The sequence below is a fragment of the Salvelinus namaycush genome, chromosome 8 (assembly GCF_016432855.1).
Source record: "Salvelinus namaycush isolate Seneca chromosome 8, SaNama_1.0, whole genome shotgun sequence".
In the NCBI taxonomy this organism is placed as follows: domain Eukaryota; kingdom Metazoa; phylum Chordata; class Actinopteri; order Salmoniformes; family Salmonidae; genus Salvelinus; species Salvelinus namaycush.
In genome coordinates this window covers 4,281,059-4,306,505 of record NC_052314.1, presented here as the reverse complement: position 1 = coordinate 4,306,505, position 25,447 = coordinate 4,281,059, and the positions used below count along the sequence as shown (strand labels likewise).

General features: G+C 46.2%; 2 protein-coding genes across 2 annotated transcripts in view; both read left to right on the top strand.

Moving 5' to 3' along the window:
• hps5 (HPS5 biogenesis of lysosomal organelles complex 2 subunit 2) overlaps positions 1-10,926 on the top strand; it is a 41,612-nt gene extending 30,686 nt beyond the window's left edge. Inside the window, exons 17-21 of the mRNA XM_038998547.1 lie at positions 2,663-2,812; positions 3,330-3,563; positions 5,916-6,022; positions 6,254-6,992; positions 10,148-10,926. Of these exons, the coding sequence (XP_038854475.1) occupies positions 2,663-2,812; positions 3,330-3,563; positions 5,916-6,022; positions 6,254-6,992; positions 10,148-10,208 (1,291 nt within the window). The 3' untranslated portion in view covers positions 10,209-10,926. The remainder of the gene's footprint in view (positions 1-2,662; positions 2,813-3,329; positions 3,564-5,915; positions 6,023-6,253; positions 6,993-10,147) is intronic.
• A 1,835-nt stretch (positions 10,927-12,761) lies between these two features.
• Positions 12,762-25,447, top strand: part of epx (eosinophil peroxidase) — a 32,553-nt gene continuing 19,867 nt past the window's right edge. The window contains exons 1-8 of the mRNA XM_038998546.1: positions 12,762-12,854; positions 13,669-13,753; positions 14,856-14,946; positions 15,568-15,743; positions 17,187-17,600; positions 18,247-18,379; positions 20,680-20,809; positions 22,026-22,232. Coding sequence (XP_038854474.1) covers positions 12,762-12,854; positions 13,669-13,753; positions 14,856-14,946; positions 15,568-15,743; positions 17,187-17,600; positions 18,247-18,379; positions 20,680-20,809; positions 22,026-22,232 — 1,329 coding nt within the window. The remainder of the gene's footprint in view (positions 12,855-13,668; positions 13,754-14,855; positions 14,947-15,567; positions 15,744-17,186; positions 17,601-18,246; positions 18,380-20,679; positions 20,810-22,025; positions 22,233-25,447) is intronic.

Below are 25,447 nucleotides of genomic sequence, written 5' to 3'. Positions count from 1 at the left end.
CTCTCCTCTCTCCTCCCTCCTCCCCTCTCCCGCCTCTCTCCTCACTTCTCCCCTCCCTCCTCTCTCCCAGTCAACCGCAGCTTCACCTAGCTTTAACAGTCAACCACTAGCTTTAACAGTCAACCACTAGCTTTATTAGTCAACCACAGCTTCACCTCACTTATGTTAACCACAGCTTCGCCTTTAAAAGTCAACCGCAGCTTCAACAGTCAACCACAGCTTCAAATCACTTTACCAGTCCACCACAGCTTCACCTATTTTTAACAGTCAACCGCAGCTTCACCTATTTTTAACAGTCAACCACAGCTTCACCTCACTTGACAGTCAACCACAGCTTCACCTCACTTGACAGTCAACCACAGCTTCACCTCACTTGACAGTCAACCACAGCTTCACCTCACTTGACAGTCAACCACAGCTTCACCTCACTTGACAGTCAACCACAGCTTCACCTCACTTGACAGTCAACCACAGCTTCACCTCACTTGACAGTCAACCACAGCTTCACCTCGCTTTGACAGTCAACCATTAGCTTTAACAGTCAACCACAGCTTCACCTATTTTTAACAGTCAACCACAGCTTCACCTCACTTGACAGTCAACCATTAGCTTTAACAGTCAACCGCAGCTTCACCTAGCTTTAGCAGTCAACCACAGCTTCACCTAGCTTTGACAGTCAACCGCAGATTCAACAGTCGACCACAGCTTCGCCTCGCTTCGACAGTCAACCACAGCTTCACCTCGCTTTGACAGTCAACCATTAGCTTTAACAGTCAACCACAGCTTCACCTATTTTTAACAGTCAACCACAGCTTCACCTCACTTGACAGTCAACCATTAGCTTTAACAGTCAACCGCAGCTTCACCTAGCTTTGACAGTCAACCGCAGATTCAACAGTCGACCACAGCTTCGCCTCGCTTCGACAGTCGACCACAGCTTCGCCTCGCTTCGACAGTCGACCACAGCTTCGCCTCGCTTCGACAGTCGACCACAGCTTCGCCTCGCTTCGACAGTCGACCACAGCTTCGCCTCGCTTCGACAGTCGACCACAGCTTCGCCTCGCTTCGACAGTCGACCACAGCTTCGCCTCGCTTCGACAGTCGACCACAGCTTCACCTCACTTGACAGTCAACCATTAGCTTTAACAGTCAACCGCAGCTTCACCTAGCTTTGACAGTCAACCACAGCTTCACCTCACTTGACAGTCAACCATTAGCTTTAACAGTCAACCGCAGCTTCACCTAGCTTTAACAGTCAACCGCAGCTTCACCTCACTTGACAGTCAACCATTAGCTTTAACAGTCAACCGCAGCTTCACCTAGCTTTGACAGTCAACCACAGCTTCACCTCACTTGACAGTCAACCATTAGCTTTAACAGTCAACCGCAGCTTCACCTAGCTTTAACAGTCAACCGCAGCTTCACCTCACTTGACAGTCAACCATTAGCTTTAACAGTCAACCGCAGCTTCACCTAGCTTTGACAGTCAACCACAGCTTCACCTCACTTGACAGTCAACCATTAGCTTTAACAGTCAACCGCAGCTTCACCTAGCTTTGACAGTCAACCGCAGATTCAACAGTCGACCACAGCTTCGCCTCCTGTTGTGTTCGTTTCATGTTAAATAATTCTGTGTTCGCTGTCCATAATGACCGCCCCATTATAGCTGATTATAAATCCATAATAATACATATATTATCACCTAATGTTGTGTTAGATCTTTTATCAACTGAAGTTATTGTGAACATTACAAGTTTTGAACTTCTATTTGCTATTTATGGCCTGTAGGCCTCGTTGACCTGAGCTCATACAACTCGTTTTTGAGTTTAAAAAAAGCATAATGTACGGATTATTTTGACTATAACAAATACTCAGATGAAACATATTGTGCTATTTATCACAGACTACTTTGTGTCAAAGTTTAACAAGGACTCTCTCCTCCTCACCAGTGTCATGATCAAAGATATGATCAAGAGCCTCACATACAGCATATCGTTTGGTCATTGTGCTGCCATGGAATGAATTGTGAGCAAAGCCTCAAAGAATCTTTATATACCAGAGCTGCGAGAAGAGTTCTATATATTATTGAAACAATGCTGTGATTGTTTGTGAGAATGCCAACAGGTGTGGTTCCCATGGTTCCCATGGGGGGAAAGGTTCTATTGGGAAAGGTTCCTGTGGGGGTTGCCATGGAAGCCAAGAAGGGGAGTGAGGTGTGTGTGTGTGTGTGTGTGTGTGCGCTCAAACACACATGCATGTGGGGGTCTGGGAGAGGAAGTGTGTCCATCTGATGAATGGACATGTGCCTGAACTCAATTTTATATACTAACTGTAGTCTCACCCATTTCATTTCTAATGACCGGTCATTTTTGACCGAGAACACCACAGGTGTACAAAAGTTAAATAATACACCCAAAATGTCATGAAAATCGTCCATATTTATTTTGTGTGTTCAGATGCCCTGTGTGGACAAAGTCATGAAACCTTATGACAATCAGATTAAACGAACTACATTTTTCAGAGAGAAAATGTGTAAATCGGTCCAATTTGACCGGAATACAGCAGGAGGGTTAAGTCACCTGAGCATCATAATGTCTGTCTCACTCGTCAGTAGTTCATGATAACGTTCTCTAAATCTCCTTCCTCTCCTCTTTTTGTGTAGGTTGTATGAGAAGCATGGAGAGTTAGCAGTTCGCTCCTTCACCCAGTTCTACCCTACAATCCTCCCCTCTGACATCACAGCCATGGCCAAACATAGCCACTTCCTGGCTTACCTAGACAACCTTGTCCAATCATGGGCCGAGGAACAAAGGTAGGTTTACACTAAACCATGAAGTACAATGTTTTTATAGATCTTTCTCTCCATTTTTAAAGAGTTAATGAATGTATGTCGTGGAAAATGAACCTTTGTGAACTGTTCCTAAGATCTGTGGTTCGTCATGTAAGTTGAGAGGGGTGTATCTTGGCTATAAAAGATCTTTGTATTTTTCTGTAGTCACTCTCAATGGTTCATTATAGATAGTGAATTGTTGAATGTCAAAGGCTAAAGCTTAAAACTTATTAAAGATGTAGTTTAAGTATAACTCTGACTGGTGTGTAGTTTGTAACTCTCCTCATTTGTTAATACAGGAAAATGCCACCACATCATCATGTATCACAGCCCTCAATATGAATACATCTAGGTCGTGTTCATTAGGGTACACAACGGAAAACATTTTATAACGTTTTGCAACAGAAACTCCTCAAATCCAGGTTATCCCTCTGTGCTTCAGTACATTCTTCTATTTGGTACCTAATGAACACCATGCTGTTCTGTTTCTCTCCCTTAGACTGTCGTTCCTTGGGTCCCTCCTCCAACCAGAGACTCTGCGACAGGATTGGCTGGAGCTGGCCCTTACCCACGATGCACCTCAAAAGAGCGACACACTGACCACAGACGGACAACCGAGATGGCACTCCCATTTCTTCAGCTGGGGTTATGGTCGTCTCCTGTCCCTCCTGATCCACCTTCCAGCTGACCTGGCCTCCAAACAGAAGATGGCTGAGACATGCAGGAGCCACGGGTAAAGACCATTTTATATATATATATATATATATATATATATATATATATATATATACAACGTTAGGTATTTTTAAACGTTAATAATCGATCAATTTGAAGACGGGATGATATGTGTTCAATACAAAAAGAAAACAAACTGACGCAACTTTTTTCGTAACGTGCCTCTCTCAAAAAATTTACTTCATGTGACCCTCATTTACGATAGCCCTACTTCTTCATTACACAAAGGAATAACCTCAACCGATTTCCAAGGACTGGTGACATCCAGTGGAAGCGGTAGGAACTGCAAGCAAGTCCATTAGAAATCTGGTGTCTCTAAGAAAACTAATTGAAAAGACAGTGACATCAAAAAAAACATTTTTTTATTTGTCCTCAGGGTTTTGCCTGCTACATAAATTCTGTTATTCTCACAGACATGATTCAAACAGTTTTAGAAACTTCAGAGGGTTTTCTATCCAAACTAATAATCTATCCAAACTAATCTACTAATAATATGCATATCTTATATTCTGAGGATGAGTAGCAGGCAGTTGAATTTTGTCATGCTATTTATCCGAAAGTGAAAATGCTGCCCCCTGCCCACAAGAAGTTAAGATATGAAAGTCAGTCAATCTGGAAAATTTTAAGAACTTTTAAAGTTTCACCAAGCGCTATGATGAAACTGGCACTCATGAGGACGGCCACAGGAAAGGATGACCCAGAGTTACCGCTGCTGCAGAGGTAGTTCATTAGATTTACAGCGGGTAAATTGCAGCCCAAATAAATGCTTCACAGAGTTCAAGTAACAGACACATCTCAACATCAACTGTTCAGAGTAGACTGTGTGAATCAGGCCTTCATGGACAAATTTCTGCAAAGAAACCACTACTAAAGGACACCAATAAGAATATGGGTCTTGCTTGGGCCAAGAAACATGAGAAATGGACATTAGACCGGTAGAAATCTGTCCTTTGGTCTGATGAGCCCAAATTGGAGATTTTTGGTTCCAACCGCCGTGTCTTTGTGAGACGCAGAATAGGTGAACGGATGATCTCTCCATGTGTGGTTCCCACCGTGAAGCATGGAGGAGGAAGTGTGATGATGTGGGGGTGCTTTGCTGGTGATTTATTTAGAATTATCGGCTCTTAACCAACCGTGCTATTTTGTTTGTTTTTTCACATTGTTCGTAACTCGTTTTGTACATAATGTTGCTTCTACCGTCTCTTATGACCGAAAAGAGCTTCTGGACATCAGAACTGGGATTATTCACCTCAAACTGGACGAGGAGTTCTTCTTCAATGAGTCGGACGCTTCTTCTTTGGGATCTAAACACCTCAAACTTAGATTCGTCTGTCCATAACACTTTTTTCCAATCTTCCTCTGTCCAATGTCTGTGTTCTTTTGCCTATCTTAATCTTTTCTTTCTATTGGCCAGTCTGAGAGATGGCTTTTTCTTTGCAACTCTGCCTAGAAGGCCAGTATCCCGGAGTCGCCTCTTCACTGTTGACATTGAGACTGGTGTTTTGCGGGTACTATTTAATGAAGCTGCCAGTTGAGGACTTCTGAGGCGTCTGTTTCTCAAACTAGACACTCTAATGTACTTGTCCTCTTGCTCAGTTGTGCACCGGGGCCTCCTACTCCTCTTTCTATTCTGGTTAGGGCCAGTTTGCGCTGTTCTGTGAAGGGAGTGGTAGACAGCGTTGTATGAGATCTTTAGTTTCTTGGCAATTTCTCGCATGGAATAGCCTTAATTTCTCAGAACAGGAATTGACTGATGAGTTTCAGAATAAAGGTATTTGTTTCTGGCCATTTTGAGCCTGTAATTGAACCCACAAATGCTGATGCTCCAGATACTCAACTAGTCTAAAGAAGGCCAGTTTTATTGCTTCTTTAATCAGAACAACAGTTGTCAGCTGTGCTAACATAATTGCAAAATAGTTTTCTAATTATCAATTAGCCTTTTAAAATGATAAACTTGGATTAGCTAACACAACGTGCCATTGGAACACAGGAGTGATGGTTGCTGATAATGGGCCTCTATACGCCTATGTAGATATTCCATAAAAAAATCTGCCGTTTCCAGCTACAATAGTCATTGATAATATTAACAATGTCTACACTGTATTTCTGATCAATTTGATGATATTTTAATGGACAAAAAAGTTGCTTTTCTGTCAAGGACATTTCTAAGTGACCCCAAACGTTTGAATGTGTGTGTGTGATGTACTTAAATACTGATCATGGGTGAAGAGACATTACTTGATTTCTGCCAGGAGGGGGCGATATCATGTCACCATTTAATGCAGGCTAATGTTTTTCCATGTGTACCTGTGTTGTTAGGACTGTTATAATGACTGTGTTCTCTGTGCAGGTACTGGACTGGCTATGTGTACCTGTGCTGTGAGCTCCAGCGTCGTACAGAGGCTTTCTCTACCATCTGTAGACTGGATGACATGAGTCTGCTGGAGGAACCCAGTGGTAATGACTCTCATAGTAATCATTTGAATTAAGAAGGGATTAGCCTCTCAATGTACTACTACTACTACTACGGTTTAGTAAATATTTGGTCTACATGATCACAACCCTGAATGCTCTTATCTCTCTCTCTCTCTCTCTATATATATATATATATATATATATATATATATATATATATATATATATATATATATGTGTCTTTAATGAACTCTCTCCTGGTGTGATTCTCAGGCATGGTGCCTCAGACCATGGATGAGTGGAAGATGCTTCTCCAGCTGTCTCAGCAGTGTAGTAACAGCAGACCGACTGACCATATCCCAACCCCGGCTCCCACCCCCTCCTCGGCTCCCACCCCCTCCTCGGCTCCCACCCCCTCCTCGGCTCCCACCCCCTCCTCGGCTCCCACCCTCTCCCCGGCTCCTACCCCCTCCCCGGCTCCTACCCCCTCCCCGGCTCCCACCCCCTCCTCGGCTCCCACCCCCTCCTCGGCTCCCACCCCCTCCTCGGCTCCCACCCCCTCCTCGGCTCCCACCCCCTCCTCGGCTCCCACCCCCTCCTCGGTTCCCACCCCACCCTCGGCTCTCACCCCCTCATCGGCTCTCACCCCCTCCTCGGCTCCTACCCCCTCCTCGGCTCCTACCCCCTCCCCGGCTGCTACCCCCTCCTCGGCTCCTACCCCTTCCCTGGCTCCCACCCCTTCCCTGGCTCCTACCCCCTCCCCGGCTCCTACCCTCTCCCTGGCCCTAGCCTCCAACGGGACCAGCCCCAGCCTGACCAACGGTGACTCTGCAGCTGACCATATCCAGACAGAGGTGACTCCAGAGAACCTGGTCTTGCGTCTGGCCCGGGCTGTGGGCCCCGACCGGGCCCTTGGGGCCCTACAGGAGGTGGGGATGCAGTCGGACATGGAGCTGGGGCCACACTCCACCCTGGTCTGTGAGCTGCTACGTGTGGCTGAGAAGAGACAAAGGTGGGTGATGGATGATACCAGGTACTATGATACCAGGGACTATGATACCAGGGACGATGATAACAGATACCAGGGACTATTATACCAGATACCAGGTACTATGATACCAGGGACTGTGATACCAGGGACGATGAAACCAGATACCAGGGACTGTGATACCAGGGATGATAACAGATACCAGGGACTGTGATACCAGGGAATATGATACCAGATACAAGGGACTATGATACCAGGGACGATGATACCAGATACAAGGGACTATGATACCAGGGACGATGAAACCAGATACCAGGGACTGTGATACCAGGGACTGTGATACCAGATACCATTATACCAGATACTGTGATACCAGGGACGATGATACCAGATACCAGGGACTATGATACCAGGGACTATGATACCAGGGACTGTGATACCAGGGACTGTGATACCAGGAACTGTGATACCAGGGACTGTGATACCAGATACTGTGATACCAGGGACTATGATACTAGGGACAATGATAACAGATACCAGGGACTATGATACCAGGGACTATGATACCAGGGACTATGATACCAGGGACTATGATACCAGGGACTATTATACCAGATACCAAGGACTGTGATACCAGATACCAGGGACTATTATACCAGATACCAGGTACTATGATACCAGGGACTGTGATACCAGGGACGATGAAACCAGATACCAGGGACTGTGATACCAGGGATGATAACAGATACCAGGGACTGTGATACCAGGGAATATGATACCAGATACAAGGGACTATGATACCAGGGACGATGATACCAGATACAAGGGACTATGATACCAGGGACGATGAAACCAGATACCAGGGACTGTGATACCAGGGACTGTGATACCAGATACCATTATACCAGATACTGTGATACCAGGGACGATGATACCAGATACCAGGGACTATGATACCAGGGACTGTGATACCAGGGACTGTGATACCAGGGACTGTGATACCAGGGACTGTGATACCAGATACTGTGATACCAGGGACTATGATACTAGGGACAATGATAACAGATACCAGGGACTATGATACCAGGGACTATGATACCAGGGACTATGATACCAGGGACTATTATACCAGATACCAAGGACTGTGATACCAGATACCAGGGACTGTGATACCAGATACCAGGGACTATGATACCAGATACCAGGGACTGTGATACCATATACCAGGGACTGTGATACCATATACCAGGGACTGTGATACCATATACCAGGGACTGTGATACCATATACCAGGGACTGTGATACCATATACCAGGGACTGTGATACCATATACCAGGGACTGTGATACCATATACCAGGGACTGTGATACCATATACCAGGGACTGTGATACCATATACCAGGGACTGTGATACCATATACCAGGGACTGTGATACCATATACCAGGGACTGTGATACCATATACCAGGGACTGTGATACCATATACCAGGGACTGTGATACCATATACCAGGGACGGTGATACCATATACCAGGGACTGTGATACCATATACCAGGGACTGTGATACCATATACCAGGGACTGTGATACCATATACCAGGGACTGTGATACCATATACCAGGGACTGTGATACCATATACCAGGGACTGTGATACCATATACCAGGGACGGTGATACCATATACCAGGGACGGTGATACCATATACCAGGGACTGTGATACCATATACCAGGGACTGTGATACCATATACCAGGGACGATGATACAAGATACCAGGGACGATGATCAGCTAGTTAAAAAAACAATGTCATTGATTGATATCATAACAATCATCCCCTAGACAACACAAGGTTATACAAATAGGGCCCTAGACAACACAAGGTTATACAAATAGGGCCGTAGACAACACAAGGTTATACAAATAGGGCCCTAGACAACACAAGGTTATACAAATAGGGCCCTAGACAACACAAGGTTATACAAATAGGGCCCTAGACAACACAAGGTTATACAAATAGGGCCCTAGACAACACAAGGTTATACAAATAGGGCCCTAGACAACACAAGGTTATACAAATAGGGCCCTAGACAACACAAGGTTATACAAATAGGGCCCTAGACAACACAAGGTTATACAAATAGGGCCCTAGACAACACAAGGTTATACAAATAGGGCCCTAGACAACACAAGGTTATACAAATAGGGCCCTAGACAACACAAGGTTATACAAATAGGGCCGTAGACAACACAAGGTTATACAAATAGGGCCCTAGACAAGACAAGGTTATACAAATAGGGCCCTAGACAACACAAGGTTATACAAATAGGGCCCTAGACAACACAAGGTTATACAAATAGGGCCCTAGACAAGACAAGGTTATACAAATAGGGCCCTAGACAACACAAGGTTATACAAATAGGGCCGTAGACAGCACAAGGTTATACAAATAGGGCCCTAGACAACACAAGGTTATACAAATAGGGCCCTAGACAGCACAAGGTTATACAAATAGGGCCCTAGACAACACAAGGTTATACAAATAGGGCCCTAGACAACACAAGGTTATACAAATAGGGCCCTAGACAAGACAAGGTTATACAAATAGGGCCCTAGACAACACAAGGTTATACAAATAGGGCCCTAGACAACACAAGGTTATACAAATAGGGCCCTAGACAGCACAAGGTTATACAAATAGGGCCCTAGACAAGACAAGGTTATACAAATAGGGCCCTAGACAAGACAAGGTTATACAAATAGGGCCGTAGACAACACAAGGTTATACAAATAGGGCCCTAGACAACACAAGGTTATACAAATAGGGCCCTAGACAACACAAGGTTATACAAATAGGGCCCTAGACAAGACAAGGTTATACAAATAGGGCCCTAGACAACACAAGGTTATACAAATAGGGCCCTAGACAACACAAGGTTATACAAATAGGGCCCTAGACAAGACAAGGTTATACAAATAGGGCCGTAGACAGCACAAGGTTATACAAATAGGGCCCTAGACAACACAAGGTTATACAAATAGGGCCGTAGACAGCACAAGGTTATACAAATAGGGCCCTAGACAACACAAGGTTATACAAATAGGGCCCTAGACAGCACAAGGTTATACAAAAACCACACATGATACTAATGTTCCTGTCTTTCTCCTGTCTACCCCAGGGCTCTGATCCAGACCATGCTGGAGCGCTGTGATCGCTTCCTCTGGTCCCAGCATGCTTAGCGAGACAACACCAACCAACGCGCCAAGCGGGTCCTCAACCAACGCCATTCAGAACAACTATTACGGACAACTGCTATGGGGAGCAATGTTGGGGTCAATTCCATTTCCAATTCAGGCAGTTAAACGGAAATTTAAATTCCAGTTATCCACATTGAAAAAGCAATTTAATTGACTGAATTGAAATGCAATTGACCCCTGATCTGATCCAGAGCCGATCTGATCCGAAACAAGTTAAATTACCCTTAATGTGACCACAATGCTTACTAACTACTTTTTAAACTGGGCTATAATCATTTATGTTGTACCGTTCATGACTACTTTTTAAACTGGGCCATAATAATTTATGTTACACCATTCTAGAATGCAACTCTGTTTGACCTGGTACAGTCAAGACAGACGACTGTATTTAAGTTGTTATATTTTATAGTTGCCAAAAACCCTGCCTTACCGAAGAAATATGGGATTAATCTTATGAATTATCTGAAAGTATTGTTTTTGAATTGTAAGGTCCTCGGATGCATTTTCAATCCTGATGATGGTATATCTGACTTTTGTTATTAACGACGATTTCCTCCTTGGGTCAAACTACTGCGACATGGTTATAAAGCACCTGAAATGAATTGTTTTGAAGACAATTGTGAAAATATAATTTTATTGAAATGCTCTAATCTATTAATATAATATTTAATGTGAATAATAAAATATATGATGATGATCAGATCCCACTGACTGTTATTATTACAAATCAAACTTTATTTAAAGAACGCTTAAAAATGGGAGAAAGGCTTACTACCTCCCAGGATAAATGGATGTTTTCACGTTGTCGTGTGTGGAAGAAGTGAACGACACATGCAGAGTGTGTCTCTTGTGCAAGCGGGTGAAGTTGTTGTGTTGGTAGTACTGTCATTAGAGAAAGTATTAATAACACTGGAATGAAATGAGCCTTTGTTTTCTCGTGAAACGGTGCGTGATAAATACACACCTGGAACATCAGCGAGATAACAACTAGGAGGAACGAGAGAGAAAGTACAGAAACGTTGTTGTGATATCTTGAACTCCTTCTAAAAGAGACAAAAAATGTACGTTTAAAAAATATATATCTCAAAAATAAAACATTACATTTTCAATTGAACAAATTTGATTGACCTCAAAAAATGAGCTCGATCTTCCAAAAACAGTCCTCATGTTATCTCTCCTTCTCCTCCGGTCCTTCGCATAATCCTCTCCACTCACTCATCTCCTATCTCATCCGGTCCTTTCTTGCCCACCTGGTCGTGTCATTGGAAGCCCCTGGCTTAGTGACAATCAGATTCAAAGGTTTTGACATTTGGGCAGAGCCACTGAAGACACTGACACTCAGTGTTTAGAACAGAGAGACAGATAGACGGGCGAACAGATAGACGGGAAACATTTTTTTTAATTTAATTGAAAACTGTGGAATAATATGGACGATGTCACCGTTACATTCCATGCTGTTTATCCTGATCGGAATTACAGCTGCCTTTTTTTTGTTGAAAGAGTCAAATCAGCACCTAGAATTGTTGCTTTCTGATTCTTTGCGGTGGGATTCATAGCTATTACATGTAGATGAATAAGAAATCTACTGGTCCGTTGAGTCGTTCTCTAAGACACGTGTCCTTCATACCCCATTAATGAATCCAGAGGGGGGGGGGGATTTGTATAGCCTCTAATGAACACGTGTCTCTGGAGTTGTGCCTTCCTCATCTGACAGATCTGTAGGCTTCTGTTTAATCTAGAGATTATCATCCAAATACTGGTGCTTGAGGAAACGTTTTAAGAGGATGGTTTTAAATACAGGCATCTTTAACATAATGCTCCCTAATGTCGGTGTTCTTCATGACATAAAGAAACTCCATTCTATGGATTGTAAATGTGTTTTTTTTATTTTTTTACATACTGTAGATGAATTCTAGCTATTGACTCAATAGACAAAATGGTTGAATGCTGAGAAGAATCTATCCGCTCTCGGATTGCAATAAGAGTTCAAATGGTTCTGGTCAACAAGACTCGACAGAGAGTTCTTTGATGTTGAGGGGTTGTCACCAGACACACTGATAAGTGGATTCTGGACATTCCTAGTGACCACACACACACACACACACACACACACACACACACACACACACACACACACACACACACACACACACAAAACCTGTTGACTGTGCTGCCAGAGTATAAAAAGAGTCAACTTCACCTGCTTTTAAGGAAGACATGCCACACACACACCTGTTGATTGAAACTCAAGATGCTTAGTAGCGCCCTTTAAGGTACATATTATTAATTCGGGCCTCATAAACATGCATTTAGGTTATTAAGTCTGTATGGTACTAAATGACACAGCCGTTTCAAACACCAGCACCTTCAAATGAACACTGGTTGATGCCTAATTCTGACCTGCTTCTTTTGGAGACCTGCTTCACTAACAGATAGATGGACATGCCACCCGTGGTAAGGATTCCTCTTTTTTATATGACGTCACCTTCTACCTTATTTACCTTCTTTCCATTCCAATATTATAAGGCAATATAAATGGATGTGACAGTAGACTACCTCTGTGTTGATCTGAAAGTAGACTACCTCTGTGTTGATCTGAAAGTAGACTACCTCTGTGTTGATCTGAAAGTAGACTACCTCTGTTGATCTGAAAGTAGACTACCTCTGTTGATCTGAAAGTAGACTACCTCTGTGTTGATCTGAAAGTAGACTACCTCTGTGTTGATCTGAAAGTAGACTACCTCTGTGTTGATCTGAAAGTAGACTACCTCTGTTGATCTGAAAGTAGACTACCTCTGTTGATCTGAAAGTAGACTACCTCTGTGTTGATCTGAAAGTAGACTACCTCTGTGTTGATCTGAAAGTAGACTACCTCTGTTGATCTGAAAGTAGACTACCTCTGTGTTGATCTGAAAGTAGACTACCTCTATGTTGATCTGAAAGTAGACTACCTCTATGTTGATCTGAAAGTAGACTACCTCTGTTGATCTGAAAGTAGACTACCTCTGTGTTGATCTGAAAGTAGACTACCTCTATGTTGATCTGAAAGTAGACTACCTCTATGTTGATCTGAAAGTAGACTACCTCTGTTGATCTGAAAGTAGACTACCTCTGTGTTGATCTGAAAGTAGACTACCTCTGTTGATCTGAAAGTGGACTACCTCTGTTGATCTGAAAGTAGACTACCTCTGTTGATCTGAAAGTAGACTACCTCTATGTTGATCTGAAAGTAGACTACCTCTCATGATCTCGTGACAGAGTGTAAAATGTGGTTCTAGGTTCCCAGACTACCTCTATGTTGATCTCGTGACAGAGTGTAAAATGTGGTTCTAGGTTCCCAGACTACCTCTATGTTGATCTCGTGACAGAGTGTAAAATGTGGTTCTAGGTTCCCAGACTACCTCTATGTTGATCTGAAATGTCTCCTGTCTTGTTGTTGTAGGGTCTCCTGCTTGTTCTGTCTCTAGCTCTGCTCTGCTGTCTACCTCACCCGGCCTCACCAACCGAGCTAGCTCACAATGACTCAGGTACACTGTGCTGTGTGTTAAATGGCCTGTTGAGAACAATTCATATTGTCATGAGATTATAAGACATTTTTAAAAGGGGGTCATCCATGTTTATGACAAGAATTGATAATTGGATCCTATTGGATCACCTGTTGTATAATTAAAGGGATTGTTGGGAACCGATTATGTCGTCCAATATAATAAAGGGTAGTGTCATATCAGTTATTATTGATCAGTGTCATTAGTTAGGTTTCTATCCAAACGGTGACAGATTCCCATGCGAATATTCTAAAATCCGCAGTGGACCAAATGGACTTGTTGCTGATTTTTTTTTAAATCATTGTGTGATGACATATTGTACACAAAAAAAACAAATTTTCTGCTTAAGTTTTCATGCTTTCATGTTTAGATATCTAAAATTCAAAATGTGTTTCCATCGCATTTTCCACTCTTTCACTACCGAATCTGTTGCATTAAATAGCACACGTTCCCAATCTGGTTCTTGGCGCGTTCGCTCTAGCCAACAACCGATTCAGTGCGGTTCGGCTAGTCTACATTATGGATAATAGGGACAATAATTGTATTTGTCAAGCATCGATCGGAAAGGATCATCATTATTGGAAAGGATCATCAAGCTCACAACCTTGGACACAACCATCCTGTGAAGTTCATCATCATTTATTTATTCTGTAGCCTAATAAACTGCGTGCTTTCCCGACGAGTTGTAGTGGGATGAACACACAGCTGGCTGCCACACATGTCAATGCGTGACTCCAAATGTGTACATTGCGCGCATAAAAAGGTCGGGCAGAAACCTAGTTAGAGAGCGTTTTCTGGAACATTTTGTATCTTAAAATGTATATGCACACACTATACTATAAGTGTGGCGATGTGGTTATTAAGGTAATTACACATGCGCGCCGCCAGGTGGTGCAGCACTTTGAGTAGCATTGTTAAGAGTATTGGAACGTACCCCGACACACGTTGAGTGCAGCTGCTTGCCTGTTACGCAACGCTCTGGGTTAGTAATAAACTCACCTGTTTATAAAGGGCTACTACTCCTTGACTCATTCCAAGGCATAAAGAGTTCCATGGGTTATTCATTGTATTGTATCATCTCCAGGGGTTCCCTATCTGCGCTCTACGTTGGTAGAGGAGGCTCTGAAAAGGGCTTTAGAACGTACCAATGCTGCTTACGCCCACACCAAGGAGAGGTGAGCCAATAGAAGAAGATTATCCTCAGTAAAATGCTAGGATTATTTGTGAAAAGCCATGTTGATGTCTATGAAAAGAGAAATGCTATTTACCAATTAGGGTCTGCCTGTCTGTCTGTTCATCTGCCTGTCTGTCTGTTCATCTGCCTGCCTGTCTGTTCATCTGCCTGCCTGTCTGTTCATCTGCCTGCCTGTCTGTTCATCTGCCTGCCTGTCTGTTCATCTGCCTGTCTGTTCGTCTGCCTGTCTGTTCATCTGCCTGCCTGTCTGTTCGTCTGCCTGCCTGTCTGTTCGTCTGCCTGCCTGTCTGTTCATCTGCCTGTCTGTTCATCTGTCTGCCTGTCTGTTCATCTGCCTGTCTGTCTGTTCATCTGCCTGCCTGTCTGTTCGTCTGCTTGCCTGTCTGTTCATCTGCCTGCCTGTCTGTTCATCTGCCTGCCTGTCTGTTCATCTGCCTGCCTGTCTGTTCGTCTGCTTGCCTGTCTGTTCATCTGCCTGCCTGTCTGTTCATCTGCCTGCCTGTCTGTTCATCTGCCTGCCTGTCTGTTCGTCTGCCTGCCTGTCTGTTCATCTGCCTGCCTGTCTGTCTGATAATATGGGTACTATCCTCTGTCCTTCCAGAGTGAAGACATCCCTGTCGGAGGGTGCTCTGAGACCCAGCGACCTCCTAGCCCAGTTCAAACAGATCGGACCCCAGACCAGGAGGCACATCAGCGCCGCTGAGCTGTTGGACAATACAGTGGAACTGATCAGAGAGATGGTCTACACCAGTACCATGGCCCAGTCCAGTCTACCTGGTACTGTCTAACCCATGGCCCAGTCCAGTCTACCTGGTACTGTCAAACCCATGTCCCAGTCCAGCCTACCTGGTACTGTCAAACTCATGTCCCAGTCCAGTCTACCTGGTACTGTCAAACTCATGTCCCAGTCCAGTCTACCTGGTACTGTCAAACTCATGTCCCAGTCCAGTCTACCTGGTACTGTCTAACCCATGTCCCAGTCCAGTCTACCTGGTACTGTCAAACTCATGTCCCAGTCCAGTCTACCTGGTACTGTCTAACCCATGTCCCAGGCCAGTCTACCTGGTACTGTCTAACCCATGTCCCAGTCCAGTCTACCTGGTACTGTCAAACTCATGTCCCAGTCCAGTCTACCTGGTACTGTCAAACTCATGTCCCAGTCCAGTCTACCTGGTACTGTCAAACTCATGTCCCAGTCCAGTCTACCTGGTACTGTCTAACCCATGTCCCAGTCCAGTCTACCTGGTACTGTCAAACTCATGTCCCAGTCCAGTCTACCTGGTACTGTCTAACCCATGTCCCAGGCCAGTCTACCTGGTACTGTCTAACCCATGTCCCAGTCCAGTCTACCTGGTACTGTCTAACCCATGTCCCAGTCCAGTCTACCTGGTACTGTCAAACTCATGTCCCAGTCCAGTCTACCTGGTACTGTCTAACCCATGTCCCAGGCCAGTCTACCTGGTACTGTCTAACCCATGTCCCAGTCCAGTCTACCTGGTACTGTCTAACCCATGTCCCAGGCCAGTCTACCTGGTACTGTCTAACCCATGTCCCAGTCCAGTCTACCTGGTACTGTCAAACTCATGTCCCAGTCCAGTCTACCTGGTACTGTCTAACCCATGTCCCAGTCCAGCCTATCTGGTACTGCCTAACCCTAACCCATGTCCCAGTCCAGTCTACCTGGTACTGTCTAACCCATGTCCCAGGCCAGCCTACCTGGTACTGCCTAACCCATGGCCCAGGCCAGCCTACCTGGTACTGCCTAACCCTAACCCATGTCCCAGTCCAGCCTACCTGGTACTGCCTAACCCTAACCCATTGTCCAGTCCAGTCTAAATGGTACTGCCTAACCCTAACCCATGTCCCAGTCCAGCCTACCTGGTACTGTTTAACCTTAACCCATGTCCCAGTCCAGTCTACCTGGTACTGTCTAACCCATGGCCCAGTCCAGTCTACCTGGTACTGTCTAACCCATGTCCCAGGCCAGCCTACCTGGTACTGCCTAACCCATGGCCCAGGCCAGCCTACCTGGTACTGTCTAACCCATGGCCCAGTCCAGTCTACCTGGTACTGAACTATCATATTACACATATACTACATAGCCGACCTGATCCGAGCTGTGTTGGCCTTGTTACCATAGTTGCTGGAACTATGTCAGAAAACACAGTATGGTTTGAGTCAGCGGTACAGTTTGGGTTGTGTGTCAATCTCCCCCAACAGACCTGTTGAGTGAGGATCTGCAGGTTCTCCTACAGGCTTCAAGCTGTTCCCCAACAGACCTGTTGAGTGAGGATCTGCAGGTTCTCCTACAGGCTTCAAGCTGTTCCCCAACAGACCTGTTGAGTGAGGATCTGCAGGTTCTCCTACAGGCTTCAAGCTGTTCCCCAACATACCTGTTGAGTGAGGATCTGCAGGTTCTCCTACAGGCTTCAAGCTGTTCCCCAACAGACCTGTTGAGTGAGGATCTGCAGGTTCTCCTGCAGGCTTCAAGCTGTTCCCCAACATACCTGTTGAGTGAGGATCTGCAGGTTCTCCTACAGGCTTCAAGCTGTTCCCCAACAGACCTGTTGAGTGAGGATCTGCAGGTTCTCCTGCAGGCTTCAAGCTGTTCCTCTGAGATGCAGAGACCTCTCCGTAACAATGCGTTCACACTATACAACGGCATCGCACAGTGAAACATCGGAAGCCATTCACTTTCAATGGAAGTAAAGCGAGAGAAGCGGAGTGGGCGGGGGAACCGTTGAGCAATGCGAGCAATGGCATGGGCGAAGGAGCTGAACAGGGCGGGACTAAAGTTGGGGAAAGCTGAACTTTATGAAAATCCTCTGCAATAACGCAAAGCGAGGGACCAATCGAAGCTCGCCATAGCTTCCAACCCCTACTGGATTGGCTGTCAATGGCTGTTGATACGTAGCACTACCTAGCTCGCTTGCTAGCTTGTTAGCACCCACATGAGGGTGGGTGGGTGCGGCAGGGGCAGCAGGGTAGCCTAGTGGTTAAAGCGTTGGACTAGTAACCGAAAGGTTGCAAGTTAGAATCCCCGAGCTGACAAGGCACAAATCTGTCGTTCTGCCCCTGAACAAGGCAGTTAACCCAGTGTCCCTAGGCCATCTTTGAAAATAAGAATTTGTTCTTAACTGACTTGCCTAGTTAAATAAAGGAAAAATTTAAAAAATGAGGGCGAGGCTAGTTTGGCTAGGAGAGGCCTCTTGTGTAGTGTGAACGCTCTGTAAGACTGTCTGTCTGTCTCTTCTCCCTCCCTCCCTCCGTCCCCCAACAGACCTGTTGAGTGAGGAGGACATGCAGGTTCTACTGCAGGCTACAGGCTGTTCCTCTGAGATGCAGAGACCCCTCTGTAAGACTGGCTGTCTGTCTGAACGCTACCGCTCATTCACCGGGAAGTGCAACAACAGGTCTGTCTGTCTGTCTTGTCTGTCTGTCTGTCTTGTCTGTCGTACCCCTGCACGTTGACTCGGTGCCGGTACTACTTGTATGTAACCTCATTATTACCTCGTACCCCTGCACGTTGACTCGGTGCCGGTTCTCCTCGTATGTAGCCTCATTATTACCTCGTACCCCTGCACATTGACTCGGTGCCGGTACTACTTGTATGTAACCTCATTATTACCTCGTACCCCTGCACGTTGACTCGGTGCCGGTTCTCCTCGTATGTAGCCTCATTATTACCTCGTACCCCTGCACGTTGACTCGGTGCCGGTTCTCCTCGTATGTAGCCTCATTATTACCTCGTACCCCTGCACGTTGACTCGGTGCCGGTTCTCCTCGTATGTAACCTCATTATTACCTCGTACCCCTGCACATTGACTCGGTGCCGGTTCTCCTCGTATGTAACCTCATTATTACCTCGTACCCCTGCACATTGACTCGGTGCCGGTTCTCCTCGTATGTAACCTCATTATTACCTCGTACCCCTGCACATTGACTCGGTGCCGGTACTACTTGTATGTAGCCTCATTATTACCTCGTACCCCTGCACGTTGACTCGGTGCCGGTTCTCCTCGTATGTAACCTCATTATTACCTCGTACCCCTGCACATTGACTCGGTGCCGGTTCTCCTCATATGTAGCCTCATTATTACCTCGTACCCCTGCACATTGACTCGGTGCCGGTACTACTTGTATGTAGCCTCATTATTACCTCGTACCCCTGCACGTTGACTCGGTGCCGGTTCTCCTCGTATGTAACCTCATTATTACCTCGTACCCCTGCACATTGACTCGGTGCCGGTTCTCCTCGTATGTAACCTCATTATTACCTCGTACCCCTGCACATTGACTCGGTGCCGGTTCTCCTCGTATGTAACCTCATTATTACCTCGTACCCCTGCACGTTGACTCGGTGCCGGTTCTCCTCGTATGTAACCTCATTATTACCTCGTACCCCTGCACATTGACTCGGTGCCGGTACTACTTGTATGTAGCCTCATTATTACCTCGTACCCCTGCACGTTGACTCGGTGCCGGTTCTCCTCGTATGTAACCTCATTATTACCTCGTACCCCTGCACGTTGACTCGGTGCCGGTTCTCCTCGTATGTAACCTCATTATTACCTCGTACCCCTGCACATTGACTCGGTGCCGGTACTACTTGTATGTAGCCTCATTATTACCTCGTACCCCTGCACGTTGACTCGGTGCCGGTTCTCCTCGTATGTAACCTCATTATTACCTCGTACCCCTGCACATTGACTCGGTGCCGGTTCTCCTCGTATGTAGCCTCATTATTACCTCGTACCCCTGCACGTTGACTCGGTGCCGGTTCTCCTCGTATGTAACCTCATTATTACCTCGTACCCCTGCACGTTGACTCGGTGCCGGTTCTCCTCGTATGTAACCTCATTATTACCTCGTACCCCTGCACGTTGACTCGGTGCCGGTTCTCCTCGTATGTAACCTCATTATTACCTCGTACCCCTGCACGTTGACTCGGTGCCGGTTCTCCTCGTATGTAACCTCATTATTACCTCGTACCCCTGCACGTTGACTCGGTGCCGGTTCTCCTCATATGTAGCCTCATTATTACCTCGTACCCCTGCACGTTGACTCGGTGCCGGTTCTCCTCGTATGTAACCTCATTATTACCTCGTACCCCTGCACGTTGACTCGGTGCCGGTTCTCCTCGTATGTAACCTCATTATTACCTCGTACCCCTGCACGTTGACTCGGTGCCGGTTCTCCTCATATGTAGCCTCATTATTGTTATTTTATTGTTATTATTTCCTTATTTTTGTTTCAAATGTTGTATTTTTTTTTAAATTTACTTTTTAACTCTGCATTGTTGGAAAGGGCTCGTAAGTAAGCATTTCACTGTAAGGTCTACACCTGTTGTATTCAGCATTTCACTGTAAGGTCTACACCTGTTGTATTCAGCATTTCACTGTAAGGTCTACACCTGTTGTATTCAGCATTTCACTGTAAGGTCTACTACACCTGTTGTATTCAGCATTTCACTGTAAAGTCTACACCTGTTGTATTCGGTGCATGTGACAAATACAATTAGATTTGATCTTGTGGCTGTCTATCCATCTCTCTGCCTGTCTGTCTCTTTTTCTCTCGCTCTGTCTGCCTGTCTGCCTGACAACGTCCAGCCAGTAGGGTTCAGATTGAAACTATAGTGTACAAATGAAATGAGTGTTTGATTTGACATGACTTGTAGTTTGTGTATGTCACCCACGTTGTCAACCCTCTCCAGACAGCACCCTAAGTGGGGTGCAGCCAATACCCCGTATTCCCGCTGGCTCCCCCCAGAGTATGAGGACGTCAGAGGGGTCCCTAGGGGCTGGGACCCTGAACACACCTACTATAACTACACCCTGCCCCCGGTAAGAGTCCTATCCTATCTACTACACCCTGCCCCAGGTAAGAGTCCTATCCTATCTACTACACCCTGCCCCAGGTAAGAGTCCTATCCTATCTACTACACCCTGCCCCAGGTAAGAGTCCTATCCTATCTACTACACCCTGCCCCCGGTAAGAGTCCTATCCTATCTACTACACCCTGCCCCAGGTAAGAGTCCTATCCTATCTACTACACCCTGCCCCCGGTAAGAGTCCTATCCTATCTACTACACCCTGCCCCCGGTAAGAGTCCTATCCTATCTACTACACCTTGCCCCAGGTAAGAGTCCTATCCTATCTACTACACCCTGCCCCAGGTAAGAGTCCTATCCTATCTACTACACCCTGCCCCCAGTAAGAGTCCTATCCTATCTACTACACCCTGGCCCCTAGTAAGAGTCCTATCCTATCTACTACACCCTGCCCCAGGTAAGAGTCCTATCCTATCTACTACACCCTGGCCCAGGTAATAATCCTATCCTATCTACTACACCCTGTCCCCAGGTAAGAGTCTCATAACTACACCCTGCCCCCTGTAAGAGTCATATAACTAAACCCTGGCCCAGGTAAGAGTCCTATCCTATCTACTACACCCTGCCCCAGGTAAGAGTCCTATCCTATCTACTACACCCTGCCCCCGGTAAGAGTCCTATCCTATCTAACTACACCCTGCCCCAGGTAAGAGTCCTATCCTATCTACTACACCCTGCCCCAGGTAAGAGTCCTATCCTATCTACTACACCCTGCGCCAGCTAAGTCCTATCCTATCTACTACACCCTTTCCCAGGTAAGAGTCATATCCTATCTACTACACCCTTTCCCAGGTAAGTGTCCTATCCTATCTACTACACCCTTTCCCAGGTAAGTGTCCTATCCTATCTACTACACCCTGCCCCCGGTAAGAGTCCTATAACTACACCCTGCCCCAGGTAAGAGTCCTATCCTATCTACTACAACCTGCCCCCGGTAAGAGTCCTATCTAATCTACTACACCCTGCACTGGTAAGAGTCCTATCCTATCTCTGGCTACATTATCCCTATATAGTGCACTGCTGTTGACCTGAGCCATTATAAGCCTCTGTTCAACACGGAATGTTTCCTCTGTCATTTTACTCTACGTCAGGTCAGCTGTAAAACCAAACTCACTGTAATAACCTCACCTTTCTCACTCTCTCCTCCTCTCCTCCCACCTCCCTCCAGGTGCGCCTGGTATCCCAGGACGTTCTCTACACCCACAATGAGAACATCTCTCTGGACTCATCTCTGTCCCACCTGCTGGTGGAGTGGGGTCAGTGGATCGACCATGACTTCGCTCTGACCCCTCAGAGTCCCAGCACAGCTGCCTTCAGGACCGGGGCCGACTGCACCCGCACATGCAGCCGGGACACTCCCTGCTTCCCTATACAGGTGAGGCACTCCCTGCTTCCCTATACAGGTGAGGCACTCCCTGCTTCCCCATACAGGTGAGGCACTCCCTGCTTCCCCATAGAGCTACAGGTCAAATCAAATCAATCACAATTTATTGAAAGTGTAGTTAAGGTCTTAGCATTGAAACAGAGAAGTCCAGAACAGAGCAACAGAGAAACAGTGAAGTCCAGAACAGAGAAACAGAGAAGTCCAGAACAGAGCAACAGAGAAACAGTGAAGTCCAGAACAGAGCAACAGAGAAACAGTGAAGTCCAGAACAGAGCAACAGAGAAACATAGAAGTCCAGAACAGAGAAACAGAGAACATAGAAGTCCAGAACAGAGAAACAGAGAACATAGAAGTCCAGAACAGAGAAACAGAGAAACAGTGAAGTCCAGAACAGAGAAACAGAGAAACAGTGAAGTCCAGAACAGAGCAACAGAGAACATAGAAGTCCAGAACAGAGAAACAGAGAAACAGTGAAGTCCAGAACAGAGAAACAGAGAAGTCCAGAACAGAGAAACAGTGAAGTCCAGAACAGAGCAACAGAGAAACATAGAAGTCCAGAACAGAGAAACAGAGAAACAGTGAAGTCCAGAACAGAGAAACAGAGAAGTCCAGAACAGAGCAACAGAGAAACAGTGAAGTCCAGAACAGAGCAACAGAGAAACATAGAAGTCCAGAACAGAGAAACAGAGAACATAGAAGTCCAGAACAGAGAAACAGAGAAACATAGAAGTCCAGAACAGAGAAACAGAGAAACAGTGAAGTCCAGAACAGAGCAACAGAGAAACATAGAAGTCCAGAACAGAGCAACAGAGAAACAGTGAAGTCCAGAACAGAGCAAGAGAGAAACAGAGACGTCCAGAACAGAGAAACAGTGAAGTCCAGAACAGAGAAACAGAGAAGTACAGAACAGAGCAAGAGAGAAACAGAGACGTCCATAACAGAGAAACAGAGCAACAGGATACAGACTGACAGTACATTGACAAAAGCCATGAAGCAGGTGCACCTCTCCCTTACTACGGAAAGTGCTTTGAAAGTGCTTTGGAAAAGCCAAGCGCTATATAAATGCAATTATTTTCTTATTACATCTTCCCTGGGCACAACAATCCCTGCTTCCCTTTACAGGTGAGGTACACCTGTCCTTCCTTGTCATGTGACCCAGCTGGTTCTGTTTCTGCTCCTTTCTTCTTTCTCCCACTCGTCTGTTTTTACTCTCTTCTTTCTACCACTCGTCTGTTTTTACTCTCTTCTTTCTCACTCGTCTGTTTTTACTCTCTTCTTTCTCACTCGTCTGTTTTTACTCTCTTCTTTCTACCACTCGTCTGTTTTTACTCTCTTCTTTCTCACTCGTCTGTTTTTACTCTCTTCTTTCTACCACTCGTCTGTTTTTACTCTCTTCTTTCTCACTCGTCTGTTTTTACTCTCTTCTTTCTCACTCGTCTGTTTTTACTCTCTTCTTTCTCCCGCTCGTCTGTTTTTACTCTCTTCTTTCTACCACTCGTCTGTTTTTACTCTCTTCTTTCTCCCGCTCGTCTGTTTTTACTCTCTTCTTTCTCCCGCTCGTCTGTTTTTACTCTCTTCTTTCTCACTCGTCTGTTTTTACTCTCTTCTTTCTCCCGCTCGTCTGTTTTTACTCTCTTCTTTCTCCCGCTCGTCTGTTTTTACTCTTTTCTTTCTCACTCGTCTGTTTTTACTCTCTTCTTTCTCTCGCTCGTCTGTTTTTACTCTCTTCTTTCTCCCGCTCGTCTGTTTTTACTCTCTTCTTTCTCCGGCTCGTCTGTTTTTACTCTCTTCTTTCTCCCGCTCGTCTGTTTTTACTCTCTTCTTTCTCCCGCTCGTCTGTTTTTACTCTCTTCTTTCTCCCGCTCGTCTGTTTTTACTCTCTTCTTTCTCCCGCTCGTCTGTTTTTACTCTCTTCTTTCTCCCGCTCGTCTGTTTTTACTCTCTTCTTTCTCCCGCTCGTCTGTTTTTACTCTCTTCTTTCTCCCGCTCGTCTGTTTTACTCTGTTTCTTTCTATCCATCTTCTCTCATCACTGCAGTCCATATTCACTAACCCACCTTCCCCTCCTAACGCTAACCCACCTTCCCCTCCTAACGCTAACCCACCTTCCCCTCCTAACGCTAACCCACCTTCCCCTCCTAACGCTAACCCACTTTCCCCTCCTAACGCTAACCCACCTTCCCCTCCTAACGCTAACCCACCTTCCCCTCCTAACGCTAACCCACCTTCCCCTCCTAACTCTAACCCACCTTCCCCTCCTAACGCTAACCCACCTTCCCCTCCTAACGCTAACCCACCTTCCCCTCCTAACGCTAACCCACCTTCCCCTCCCAACGCTAACCCACCTTCCCCTCCCAACGCTAACCCACCTTCCCCTCCTAACGCTAACCCACCTTCCCCTCCCAACGCTAACCCACCTTCCCCTCCCAACGCTAACCCACCTTCCCCTCCTAACGCTGACCCACCTTCCCCTCCTAACGCTGACCCACCTTCCCCTCCTAACGCTGACCCACCTTCCCCTCCTAACGCTGACCCACCTTCCCCTCCTAACGCTAACCCACCTTCCCCTCCTAACGCTAACCCACCTTCCCCTCCCAACGCTAACCCACCTTCCCCTCCTAACTCTAACCCACCTTCCCCTCCTAACGCTAACCCACCTTCCCCTCCTAACGCTAACCCACCTTCCCCTCCTAACGCTAACCCACCTTCCCCTCCAAACTTTAACCCACCTTCCCCTCCTAACGCTAACCCACCTTCCCCTCCTAACGCTAACCCACCTTCCCCTCCTAACGCTAACCCACCTTCCCCTCCTAACGCTAACCCACCTTCCCCTCCTAACGCTAACCCACCTTCCCCTCCTAACGCTAACCCACCTTCCCCTCCTAACGCTAACCCACCTTCCCCTCCCAACGCTAACCCACCTTCCCCTCCTAACGCTAACCCACCTTCCCCTCCTAATGCTAACCCACCTTCCCCTCCCAACGCTAATCCACCTTCCCCTCCTAACGCTAACCCACCTTCCCCTCCCAACGCTAATCCACCTTCCCCTCCTAACGCTGACCCACCTTCCCCTCCTAACGCTAACCCACCTTCCCCTCCTAACGCTGACCCACCTTCCCCTCCTAACGCTAATCCACCTTCCCCTCCTAACGCTAACCCACCTTCCCCTCCTAACGCTAACCCACCTTCCCCTCCTAACTCTAACCC